Raw genomic sequence first — 14153 nt, 5'->3', positions numbered from 1 at the left:
TAATATAGAAAAACCACCTACATTTTCTGCATCCGCCGAGGAGGACTGTCAACCTAACGATCAGATTACTCCACTAATAACGTCTATACTCGCATCATTTTGCGGATTTCTTCCAAGAAATCCTCTTCACGAGGATCATATCAACAAGGTATTTACCATCTGAATAACACAACGCATGTTCGTAATCAGCGTCCAGTTTCATTGTTTTACTCTGTAACGTTACATTAAAGGCCCGAAGAGAGGTTGCGAGCTTATTTTTGTAGAACAAAAGAACATATAAACATAGACATGCAACGTTATAGATATATCACTAATTACATGATTATATTAGCGTAATAACTCATAATTGGTTTGTTATGTAGTGCACGTGGCTGTAAAAACCACAACAAACAAAACGCCCACCTGGTGACAGGAATGGTGTTCTGGAAATATCTGTTTTTCCTAGCAAGTGTTTGATGTTTGTTAATGAGGGCACTGATACCTCAGTGTTTAGACTGTGTATTTCTGCGTTTCAGGGCGGTTGCTTTCATCGTTTCTCCCTCAAGGTGTCATCTCGAGGCGCCGGGACGATGACTGAAGCCCTTTTCCTCACATTCCAGTCGCAGCTGTCGGTGGTGATGGAGACCGTCCTGAAGTCCGCCATGTTCGAGATCACACGGCTGGTGGAGGACAGTTTCCTGGAGGAAGTGGGTCACCATAAGCAGGAGGTGGAGGTGCTGAAACTGAGGCTGCAGCTGTCCGAGAGTAAGCTGAGGGAGAAGGAGAGGGAGCGGGAATGGGAGAAGGAGAGGGAGCGGGGCAGGAGGACACAGTGTCCGGATTGTGGCCGGACAGGAGACTCCAGCAGCAGAGACGAGAGCCAGACTGTCGAAACCGCTCAGGGTGAGTTACAGACAGGGCTGAAAACTGATAAAATGTATTTGCCATACTACAGGTCATTGTGTGGGTTAGGAAGAGCTGAAGAATATCCCATCATCTAAAGCAGGGGTCACCAATCTCGGTCCTGGAGGCCCGGTGTCCCTGCAGGGTTTAGCTCCAACTTGCCTCAACACACCTGCCTGGATGTTTCAAGTATACCTAGTAAGACCTTAATTAGCTTGTTCAGGTGTGTTTGATTAGGGTTGGAGTTAAAATCTGCAGGACACCGGCCCTCCAGGAGCAAGTTTGGTGACCCCTGATCTAGAGCTTAAGACTGGCTGTTAATAACGTTTATTTTTGTTTATTACTTTAATATATGTATTATTGTTATTGTTGTTATTATTATTATTAATAATAATAATAGTAGTAATAATATCCACAAACTGCAGATGTGACAATAAATCAATCAAAAAAACAAACAAATATTATTCATTATAATTTTACGTATTATTTGTATTTTTTTTCATGTAATTGTATGAATCATAATTGTCGCCATTTTTTTATATTATTATGATTAATTGTAGCCAGAAGGTGCTAATGTGGCAATTGCATTATTATTGATTATTAATATAGTATTAATACTCTTTGGGATGGCACGGGTTTGGAAGAGCTGAAGGATATCCCAGCATTGTAGGGCTTAAGTCTAGTTGTTAATAACTGTTTTTGATGATTATTTTTAGATAATTATTATTATTAATAATAATTGTAGCCAGCCACTATTAGCTGATGTGGCAATAAACAAACAAAAAATATGATTCATTGTAATTTTATATATTATTTGTAAAACTCATTTTAATTGTATGTATTATTATGAATTGTAGCCATTTTATATATTATGATTAATTGTAGACATAAGGTGCTGATGTGGCAATAAATAAACAAACAAATATTATTAGTTACCAAACAAATTTAGGAAACTCAAAAGCACATAACAAAATTTGACAAATAAAAAAAACAACAAACACAACGTAAGATTTAAATTAACTAATAACCTAAAAATTTGTAAGAATATTTAAGAATATTGACAAATATTACATTTGTATATATACAGTATACTATATATACATACAATAGCCAATTAGCCCCCCTGTTTATTTTTTCCCCATTTATTTTTGTTTAACAGAGAGAAGATTTCTTCAGCACATTTCTAAATATAATAGTTTTAATAACTCATTTCTAATAACTGATGTATTTTATCTTTGCCATGATGATAGTAAATAATATTTGACTAGATTTCTTTCAAGACACTTCTATACAGCTTAAAGTGACATTTAAAGGTTTAACTAGGTTAATTAGGTTAACTAGGCAGGTTAGGGTAATTGGGCAATTTATTGTATAATTATGGTTGGTTCTGTAGACCATCGAGAAAAAGTATATATATCTTAAAGGGGCTAATAATTTTGTCCTTGAAATGGATTTTAAAAAATTAAAATTGGTTTTATTCTAAGCAAAATAAAACAAAGAAAACTTTCTCCAGAAGAAAAAACATTATCAGATATACTGTAAAAATTTCCTTGCTCTGTTAAACATCATTTGGGAAATATAAAAAATAAATAATTTCAAAGGGGGTTAATGATTCTCAGTTGAACTGTATATATTGGTTACAGTGCTTCTAAAATTGTAAACTGAACCATAGCGCATATCTATATGTATTAAATTAAAATGTATTATTAACTTTTAAAATATATATGTTTTATTTCAAATATAGATATTTAAAATTGAATTCTATTATTAATCAACTAAAGAATGTAATATAAAAAATATTTTTTATAGCAAAATGCAAAAAAAAAAAAAAATCTGAATACTTAAATATTTCAGAATTTCTGATTAATATTATTAAATATTTAAAAAATAATAATATAAATAATCAAAGTATAAACCGAATAACCCATGTCCCATAGTTTATAAAAGGCGTTTTTTAACTATAAACATCTGTCTGTCAGATTTCATTGTTGCATTCTTTAAATGATCGTAGTCCTATATTTATGGATTATGCCCTGTTAATAACGTCATGTGTATGTTTGAATATTTTTAGTGCTGTTCCTAAATTATTTAAACATTTTTCCAATGCAGGAGCAGACACCCTTTGTCTAGGCCTAAGTCTGAGAGAACAATCCGCCAATCCGTCTGCACTGACTGAAGAAATGTGGAGCACCAGACAACGCCTGGAGTCTAACAAACAAACAACAACAACAACAACAACTACTACAAACACACACTCGAAAGAGAAGAGCGACACACATAGGCAAAAAACAAAAGAGATCATCGCACCTCACTCCAATGCACAAGTTCCACAGGATTTCCTGCAGAGGCTTCTAGGCAGTTCTGTCCTTCAGAGCGAGTCCACTAGTGACTTCAAACCCCGAGAACAACCCGAAAAAGACTTCACTCTTGACAAGGAGATGCACTCAGATCACTCGGGACTGCTGCAAAGTCCTCCTTCCCAGGATGTGCACAAGGACTCGCCGTTATCGTCACCAAATGGACGAGTAAAATCAGAAATCCAGCTGGATCTCCTACCTGTCAAAGAAGAGGAGGAGATGGTTCCGGTGTGGGACAGCATCAACAGAGACGAAGATGAAATGGCCGATCCCGGTCAGGCAGAGCTCAGAGGATCTTGTGATCAGGAGGAGATACAGGTAGAAAGCTTTCCAGGTCTAAACTCTCTCGACATGCCAGATGCCACCTCATATTTCACACCTTATTCACTGCTACATCAAGGTATTAGGGCACAACATAGTCATTTATGCACATCAGAGCTGATGCTGTCTAGCATACCAGAGAGGGCACATTCATTTGTCCAACCGGAAAACGGACAAAGCTATGCTGGTTCAGAGAGTTCGGTCCGCTATACTCGCGATGATGTTTGTCCAGGCGAGAAAGCAGTCGGCCGTGTAAAATACCCAAAGCGTTTCTCCCAGGACAAACATGGGACGCCTGAGCAGATCCATGCAGACAGAACCCACCAGTGCACCCAGTGTGGAAAAACCTTTCTGAGAGCTTGTGATCTGAAAGCTCATGTGCTCATCCACAAGGGCAAGAAGCCTCTGAGCTGCTCGCAGTGCAATCAGACGTTCGCGTACAACTTCGAGCTCAAGGTTCACCAGCGAAACCACTCAGGGGAGCGACCTCACGTCTGTCCGCACTGCGGCAAGGCCTTCGCTCGGATGAGCAACTTCAGGCAGCACCAGAACATCCACACTCGCGAGAAGCTCTTCAGCTGCTCTCAATGCGGGATGCGATTCAATCGAGCCACCAACCTGCGGGTTCACCTCAGACGCCACAGTCACGCCGGGATGTCTTACAATTGCCCCCATTGTACAAAGACCTTTCTGAATCCCAGGCAAATGAAGAGTCATTTACTGAAAGTCCACGGAAGAACAGGGAAATAAGTGTATTTCTCATTTCCACTCATGTTTTCCCAATGCAGTCTGATTTATGTTTACGTATTATAAACGGTCTGCACTGTTAGAAGTCAAGAAGCCAACAGAGGACACCTTACAGACAACTAAGCGACTGAATAGGACCTGGACAAATTGTTATGCATGGAATCTTTAAGCTGTAGCTTTGCAGTACAGATAGACAAGGAGACCTTGGTTTCTGTGTAGTTTAAGGGTGTGTTCACACTTGTCGTCTGATTCTTTTGGTTTGTTTGCTTGGCGTTCACACTAACCCCAACCTAAAAATACTAAATGAATAATAACCATTTTTTTCATGACATGAATTACTGAACATCCAAAACGATGCTTTGTTTTATTTGCATACGTCTCATGGTGTTTAAATCAGTTGAGACCTCATGAAGAGCTTATAATAACAGTATAAGAAGATAAAAACTGTGCCTGAAACATATTACACACAAATTAAGATCTGCTGCAGGCATTTCCGACTCTTTTATTGATCTTTAACAGGCAACATTGTGATTATAATGAGAAACAATTGGCATTTTTGAAAGTAGGGTTGGGTCTGATAGACGACCGATGGCCGATAGAGAACACGATGCTGATGCTGACTGCGTCTCACTATAATTGTTAAACGTGATATTTAGTTAATCTTGTCTGTATCCAACGACTCTTCGGTCTGTCAGGTAACGTGTCACAGCGTCAGTACACTGCTTCAATCTTTCGCTTTCACGCTTGTACTTAGTAATTTTAGTGAAAACCTCAGATACTGTTGGTTGCTTGTGCACCTTTTTTACCGACCAAGTTTGTCAATGCCATCAGAATGAAACAAATCACACTGCTCATTCATGCCAGAGTACCGTGAAAAAGCAATTGACAGGTGGTAATTTGTGTGTAACTTTACTTATTTATGATTTGTTTATGGGTTAAACAAAGACCATGCAGGTCAGGTGGTTAAAACGGTAGGCTACAAATAAATAATTCATTATGAATTAATTATTCATAAATAATGAATTCACCTATGCCTATGATGATGATGCCATCGTCCATCGCGGTGTTTCACATTAGACATCGTACGATGGCAAATTGGTTGTTATCACCCAACCCTACTTGAAAGTAGGGCTGGAGGATTAATCGAAGATGATTTTCATGCGCATGTTGTCAGTAAAACTTGCTCTCCTAAATCTCCAGCACGTGATTTCATATGTAGGAGTATTTACTACACAGAGTTGTTGTTCACTTACAAGCTACTCAAATAAATTGCGTTCAAAAGTTGATTTAATCTGAAAATAAGAAAATTGAGATAATCGTCTTGTGATAATGACGAATGTTTGTGTAGCTTCTCGGTTGAGTATGACTCTGTGTTGCAGCTACATCTGAAAACATGTGAAAATACCCCATTTAATAACTTGATTTTACTCCAAACTCACTTTATATCTTCAGTTGATTGCGGGGCTGCACAATATATCATTTCAGAGTTGATATCGCAACGTGAGCAATCGCAATAAGTCACATCGCAGGACATGGCATTGTAGGATTATAATTCATAATTTCCATGTGTTTTTGAGGCCTGACTGTATGAGAATGATAAAAGCATTCAGGCATAAAAAATTTTACCAATTTTAACCATAATAATGATTAACTTTATTGAATTATTCATACAACGAATACTATGCAGTATTATTTTACATTTTAATATTCAATTACTGTACCTGAATGAAAACAACACAAACAGTTTATTTCATTTGTATTTTTTTCTTTATTGTATTTTTCGATGCTTGTAGGTTTTATTCAGATGCACCTACAGAATCATCCCAATCAATCAACTAAAATGATCAATTCTTTCCAAATAGAGATATTAAGTCATCTGGTGAAATTGTATTTATGTCGCAATATATATCACCGAATAACAAAATATCGCAACTCACTTCGTGAGATTATTATCATGTGCTAATTAGTCTCATTGAACCACTGAAAGTAGTAGAATCTTCTGTTTTTCAGCAACTGCAATTTCCTGGGTTTCTTCTTTGTGGGTTTTTTTAGTTTTGCGTTAGAGCGCCCTCTGGCCTTTGAAGCAGATTTACTACAGAAAATTGTGCATTACTGGCAAGATGTGCATAGCAATCCCAGCTTTGCGATTTAATTTATGATTAATTGTTCAGCCCTATGTGTGCATTCTGTCCTTTTTATAGCCACACCTCCTGTTTGGTTTATTTCAATGTCTTGTTGGAAGTGAACTGTGAACCATCTCTTTCTCAGCAGGTCTCAATCTGCTTATTTGGTGCGCACCATGGTTTAGATCCTGTCCACACAAACATGGGTATTTTCAAAAACTTACTTTTTATTTTTTTTGCATAGTTTCGCTCTTTGCCTTCATGAAAATGGAATATTGGGTGACTGAAATTGACACAATCTGAGTTTTCCCCTTATGACGTCAGTGTGCAAACTGTTTTATCCTTTCTGCTCAGCCAACACTGTTGGGTTCACACTAAATGTGGAAGGAGCTAATTTCGCACGTTTGCAACAAACATATTGCATATTCCGCATTGTTTAATCGCTGGATGGTATTCCACCTTTGTTCTCATGTTTGCATTTGCTTGTATGCAATTTACTTGAAAAAATACTTAATTCTAGGGATGGCTAAAGTGAAACTGACATTTTGACACAGTGGCGAGATCCTGAAGAACAAGTGTTCCGAAACACTGTACCGAAGCATGATGCGAAACACAGATCACATGACTAAAGTGATTCGAAACACTCAGGTCACGTGACATAAGTGTTTCAAAACACCAGGTCAAGTGACTAAAGCTATTTAAAGCATCGGTCATTTCAGAAGCGTTTCGAGACATGTTGAATTTGCGTTTGACTGACATGGTCGAAAAAAAACTGCCTCATGTAGCCTAGTGAACTGCGCGTGTGCACAGAGGAACTGCGCTGCAAATGACCTGAGCTCAAATCCTGACTTGTACAAACACTCTTAAATTATGACTTGATGTATTTTAATGATGTAACTTTTCATGACTAAAACAAGACATATTTATCCATAAAGTGTTCATTCGGATCTCAGACCAATGTTAAAACAAAACACATTACAAAACAGAACATCTATAGCTGCATCAACCTGGATTCTAACCCTTTATCTCTGCATTGTTAGAACTCTCACTGCTCCACTAAATCACTTGAAACCTCGACTTTACAGCATGAAGTTTAATTCCTAAATTTGCTGAACTGTCTTTTACTAAACCTGTTCCAGAGCAATACCTAAAATGACCACTTGGTGTAGAGACGGGTTTCGAAACGTTTCGAAGCTTCGACACATTTGCTTCGACTCTCTTAATGTTTCATGAGGCCTCTCTTTGCCCACTACGTCTTAATTCCCTGTTTGGTGTGAACCCAGCATAAAACTCTCATCTCTCATCATCGCCCTCTGTTGGTTTGGCATAAACTTAACATGCTTCACAGTGCATTTTCATGTGGATAGATGTTTTTTTTTTTTTTTTTTTTAAAGCTGGGAAGACTCTGTTTATAAAAATACCCGTGTACATGTGGACATGTCCTTAGATGGCAGCATTCACTCTTATTCAAGTGAACGTCAATAACAGATTCAGGTTTTTATCAAACCAAACTTGCCAAGTGTGAACACACTATTACATCTGTAAATTAAAATTTGGTAACGATTTACTCCAAAATGAACTATTTTGCTGTTGTATTATCAATGTACGTATAAGAGCTGTTATAGATTATGTATTTGTTGTATTCTCTTCAACAACAGTAAAAATGCTGTATGCAGCACTTTGTTTTTGGATGTTTATGGATTTTTTTTTTGCTTTTTAGAATTCCTAAAAACAAAAGGTACCCTGCATCCCTTTTTTCAACTTGCATGGCGCATTTTGTTGGAAAAAGTAAATGAACCATCAGACATAACGGTTGGTAGTATGTCTATTTCCAGTTCCTGATAACAAAAAGTGCTCCAATTAGTCCAAATGCTTGGTTTCCTTCACCTCAGTCTTCCGTTCAATCTTCAAGCATCCTTTGATGAACACAGATGTTGGACATTGCAAGACCTCCAGCTCATTTGCACCAGATTTCTGAGATTGTTGATGCCTTCCTGTCCTGAAGTGACTGGACAACTATTAACCCCTTCGTACACAGGTCATTATCTGATGGATTTGTGTACTTTTTCCCAACAAAAGCAGAAGAGTCTTAAAATTATTCACAATTTAATTTATTTTTATCGTTCATTCTGACTTTGTAAACTAATCCAAGACTGCAGACATTCAGACAAACTTTCAGCACTTCCTATAAAACAATCTTAAGGCCAAATCACAGACTAATCTTAATAAGTCACTTCTCACACATATCATGACCTGACTAAAGTCGATATTGGTCAATAATGCCAACAAAACCTTACACAGTGTCTGTTGCAACTGGTAACCACCTGTTAATGCAATGTGAATTGGCTCTTAAGTGAACACTTTCTTTGTTTCAGACTTCATATTTCAAGTGTTATCATAATAAACAAGCAGACCACACACTTAAGATAGCATACGTAAACTAAAAATCAACTGTGATTTAATTTAAAGGCATATTTTAATGCAAGGCAGTGAGTCTTAACCACGAAACATGAATAAGAATGTTACATTATCAATAAATGCGCCCAAATTTATGTTAAAATGTGCCACACAGAACTGCAGTTTACTAACTTGTTGTTTTGTATGTTTTACTGTAGATTGGCCAAAGGTTTGCAGAACATTCTTCAACTGAACAGGGAAATTCACAACCCATAAACAAGCAGAGAACATTCAGTGTAAGCATGAATTTAAATTCATTTGTAAGCTGTTAAATGATTGTCAAATTACCAATTACTTGTGTGTTTCTTATACAGGTGGTGGCCAGAGAGGTCCTGACTCAGTTTCAGGTGTGGCAGAAGGCCTCCTATAGCAGGAACATTGATTGGAGCCCGATTACAGCAAAGGTTTGGACTTCTTCTTTTTAAAATATACGAATAAAGGCTTGCTTGCAGAGAGTAATTTGGCATGTATTTGTTTCTTCTTTCTTGCAAAGATTATATCTAAACTGCCGCAGTTTTATGGCCGGGAGGCAGAGCTGATTGTACGATGTACTAAGATGCTACACAACCGCAGGGATTACCTTCGAAGAAGAGCAAAGGTTAGATGATTAATCACATCATTTGAAATCTACTTTTTGACAATGTTTAACATAACAGAACTAGATTAAAGCAGGGTATCTTCAGGGTCTTAAAAAGCCTTAACATGTCTTAAATTTAAAAAAAAAAAATTGGCTTTAAAAGGTTTTAAATCCACTGAAATATTGTGTAGTAGGTCTTACATTTTTTTAAACGGGTATTAATTTTCCTTTGTCCATATAAAGCTATATCCAACACCCATCCAATCACTAACAATATATTTCAAAAGCATTTTTAAGAAATGTTTATTTATTAACTCTATTTACTTATTAATATAGTTTAATTATCTTCCTTACAATAACAATAGTTTTTTAAAATGTTTTTTTAAGGCTTTAACTTAAAATTTTTAGCATTTAGCCTTGTGTAAGTCTGAAATTTAATTCATTCTTAAAAAGTCTTAAATTTGACTTGATGAAACCTGTAGAAACCAATGACTGTAAAAAATATGGACGACGCGACAGCCCTTTTTCCCATTGAACGCCTTGAGGGCAAAACGCCTGCTTGACGGGCACAAACTGTCGCAAAAGACTGCTGAAATTGGAGCCAGACATGCGCAGAAGGATTTTCTGATGGAGCCAGAGGAGGAGCCGCGAAAATGAGCTGAGTCGAGCTTCCAATCAAACGCTTTATGTAAAATCAACTACGCCCCCCAAACTTCTCAGCATGCGTTTGCTGTCATATCAACACAAATGGATGTAATAACGTTAACAAATATGAGGGTTTTATATATTCAATCGCGCCAGCTCCAGGCCGCAGCGCATAACTTACTCGCGGCGTCGCGGGCTGATTCCGGCTCGCATGCGGCAGCGCCTGCTCGCTCGGCCGCCGCATCTGGCTCGATTGACTCGGGCTGGAATTGGGTAGTGAGTCCAGGCATCCGGAGTAGCTCCAGCAGAGGTAACATTAGTCAGTCTGAGCTCTAAGAGATAAGTCTCCGGCAGGCGAGAATCTAGCCGGAACTGTGTTTTGCTATCTGGGTGGCTAGGCGTGTATCAGCAAACTAATAAAGCCCGAAAAAAGCCCTGAACTTAGCGAATAAACAGTGTTCCACCAGGATCATGTATGTCAGAAACTATAGTTTACTTCTGAACTCATTTTGTCATCGTAAAATAACACAGAAATCGAATAATAACATTTCAGTCTACTTCAGTCTCCTGCCGAAGCTCAGACGCCGCGCTTTGAGAAACTGTCAATCACAGCTGTCAATCATGATGACACGCCCAGCATTAAATTACTGCTAAAAACAAACTGTTTACAAAAATAAAGATCTGCACCTATTTCAGCACAATAACCAGTGCCTTAATCCACCAGAACTATCTTTCGGGAGATTTTATTGCAAGTGTAATATTTTTTTTATTTGGGCTCAAGTCTCCTTCATTAACACGGAGGAGGCGGGCTTTATGACTTGTACTGCAGCCAGCCCCCAGGGGGCGATCTAACGGCCGAAACCTTCACTCAAACGTAGGCTTGCGGCACACTTGGTAGAAACCCTGTAAACCCTGTAACCATCATTTATTTTACTCGTCCTCCACTTGTAGAGTTTCTTTCATCTGTTGAACACAAAGGAAGACAAACAAAAAATGACTACATAAAGTATTTAGGCAACGTTTTTAATACACATAGGCAAATCCATATTATTATTTGTCCGTATGGCATACTCTTGGCAAATGCAAAAGTCTACAGAGCTGTTAGGTTGCAATCTGTGACGCTAATTGAACCAGATAACTGTTCAATCCTTAAAATTGTAGGGAATTTCATGTGTTTACCATAAAGTAATCAATTTACATAAGTTGCTTGTCATTTTGTATTTTGCTTGTATTAATCACATGGAAAGGAAAAAAATGGCCATCAAAACCGAAACTCTTTAGTTTAAACCTGAATTTAAAGGCTGTCTCTCTCTAGTAGTGATATTAAAAATGAGTTTTAAGACCTCACACAGCACTTCATACTCACAGTATTAAAAAAAAGCAGATACATACAGTTTTTATAAATCCTTCAAAGTTGTAATAGAAGTTGTGGTGTTGGAAAATACTTCATGTAATTGGTTAGATCCACTAATTCCTACATCATATATATTACCATTCAAAAGTTGGAGTTGGTAAGATAAAATGAAGAGCGATTGCACAGAATATTAAGCACCAAAATGTTCTCAACTTTGATCATTTAAGGATTAATATGATTGTGCATCATATAATCATCTTAGAATGATTTCTGAAGGACCGTGTGACTCTGAAGTATAATGTTGCTGAACATTCAGCTTTGACATCACAGACAAAAAAGACCATTTACAATGCATTGAAACGGAAACCATTAGTTTCAATTGCAATATTTCACAATATTACTGTTTCTGTTGCATTTTTGATCAAATAAATCCAGTCTCGGGTACTATAGGCATTATAAGTGACGTCTACAGACATAGAAAAGCCTTTCAACTACAAACAGTTGCATACTTTCAATCAAGACAGATGGTTTCTCTCTCAATTAAAACAAAGGGTGCTTGATCAACGCTTCAACATGCTGGAATTTGTTTTAAAGTCAATAGGGCCATTAAGGAGTCCAGTCATTGGGCCTTTTAACACCCGATTCTTTCATATGTAAAGCAACTGACTGAAAATCTGCTGTTGTGAAACTGGTTTTACTTATAAGTCAGACATAGTGGGCAAAATAAGCTACTTCAAAGTTTAAATTTAACAACTTTATTAATCCCACCACTGGCAATTAGATTAGGGTAGTAGCATTTCATGATACAACAAACACATTAAAAAAAACAAATCACTCACAAAAAAGTATTAAAAAACACAATCTAGCATGCTTCATAATAACTTCATAAATAGTACTGAAAACATAGGAAAGACCCATATATTAAACATTTTAAACTTGCTAAAATGTAATGTTGTAAAGCTTTATTACCTCAGGAACAAAGGTGAATTTATATTTGTTAGAAGAGCATCTGATGCTTCTAAACCTTCTTCCAGAGGGCAAGAGAACAAAAAAAGGCTTCAGAGGATGGGAATCATCTCCTATCACACTTTAAAAAAATAAAAATAATGACTAATGTTTTGCTTCTTACACTTTCTTTACATACCTGAAACTTGCCTACAGAACTTATTCATTGTTGCTCTTATAGTTGTGTAAAATGCTTCCTTGTCCTCATTTGTAAGTCGCTTTGGATAAAAGCGTCTACTAAATGACTAAATGTAAATGTTTGAGGTTTTTTTAGCATTTGCGGTTTATGTGACTCTGCTAGACTGCGCAGAGAGAAACAAATAATCTTGGCGCAAGTCTTGATTAAGTTTTGAATCGCAACGAAAAGTGAGGAGAACCAGCATAAAAGGAAAAGCTTGATATACTCTCAATATAGGTTGTATAAAAAGTTCTCAGTATATGTTTTTTATCTACACAGAAGGAGTTCAGTTTCCTAAGAACAAACAATCTCTGATACACTTTTTTAGCAACAGTTTCTGAGTTCTGCTAGAACTTTAATCTGGTATCAAAGATTGTACCAAGGTACTTATATTCCTGTACCCTTTTCAACTTGTTTTCCAAAATACACCGGTTTCACCTCTGAGGTTTTTCTAAAGTTAATTACCATCTCTTTCTTTTTTTGTGAAAGTTGTGTGAAATGTTCAGTTGTAGTTCAGCTGCTTTGCACCACTTAAAAAACTTATTATGATTATCGCTGTCTGTATTTGTTAACAAGGATAAAAAACTGTCACCAGCATATTTGACTATTTGGCAATTGTCCTTAGTGCTGCGATATGAAGTTTTCGATCATATTTCTTTCAGATAAAAAGGTCCATCTTTTACTCTTGTCATGTTACTTTATCTTTTGCCCACACTGTGCTGTTGATTACTATATAGCGTATTAAAAGCATTATTGGCTGTATTAGGTTTATTGCTGTATTTCATATTGAGAGTTGAAAAGGTTAAACTTGTGAATCATTATTTGAAATGTTCTGTTTTTTGCTGCAGGAATCTGCTTTGGAGCGAAATCTTTTACCTATGGGCCAGAGATATCTTATACAGCTTCAAAGAGGTGATGTTCAAAATGTGAAGTTGTGAATAAAATTTAGTTCTGTGTAACATTGTTTCATGTGTGCAGTTTATTTTCTCTCATCAATACACACTCAAACATATTTTGTTAACTAAACTATCTAACCTAAAATATAAACTATATTTTGGAAGCTAAACTATCACAAGAATGGAGCCATTAAAGGGATAGTTCACGCAAAAATAAAAATGTTCTTTCTCAGAGAAAGAAAGGTCCCTGGTTCGAGCCCCGGCTGGGTCTGTTGACATTTCTGTGTGGAGTTTGAATGTTCTTCCCATGTTCGTGGGGTGCAGTCCAAAGACAAGCGCTATAGGTGAAATGAGTTTGCTAAATTGGTCATGTGTGTGTCTGAGTGCAAGAGTGTGGGTGTTTTCCAGTGCTGGGTTGTGGCTGGAAGGGCATCCGCTGTGTAAAACATATGCTGGATAAGTTGGCAGTTCGTTCCGCTGTGGTGGCCCCTGATTAATAAAGGGTCTAATCTAAAAAGAAAATGAATGAATAAGTCGATGATTAAGGGCTTCCCTTCTAGCTTTCTTTGAAATATCTTCATTTGTGTTCAGAAGAAAGTTAAACAGATTTG

General features: G+C 37.0%; 1 protein-coding gene across 1 annotated transcript; it reads left to right on the top strand.

Annotated features, from left to right (window-relative positions):
- The first annotated feature begins 15 nt into the window (after window positions 1-15).
- On the top strand, window positions 16-13610 carry si:ch73-109d9.1. The gene is made up of 7 exons (XM_021476923.3): window positions 16-148; window positions 516-882; window positions 2992-3557; window positions 9046-9123; window positions 9202-9291; window positions 9381-9485; window positions 13495-13610. Exons 2-7 carry the CDS (start codon window positions 570-572, stop codon window positions 13582-13584), a joined length of 1242 nt encoding a protein of 413 aa, XP_021332598.1. The 5' UTR covers window positions 16-148; window positions 516-569; the 3' UTR covers window positions 13585-13610.
- Window positions 13611-14153: the final 543 nt, after the last annotated feature.

Source organism: Danio rerio, chromosome 1 (assembly GCF_049306965.1).
Source record: "Danio rerio strain Tuebingen ecotype United States chromosome 1, GRCz12tu, whole genome shotgun sequence".
Taxonomy (NCBI): Eukaryota; Metazoa; Chordata; class Actinopteri; order Cypriniformes; family Danionidae; genus Danio; species Danio rerio.
Note: the sequence above shows the minus strand (reverse complement) of the source record. Positions and strands in the feature narration are given on the sequence as shown.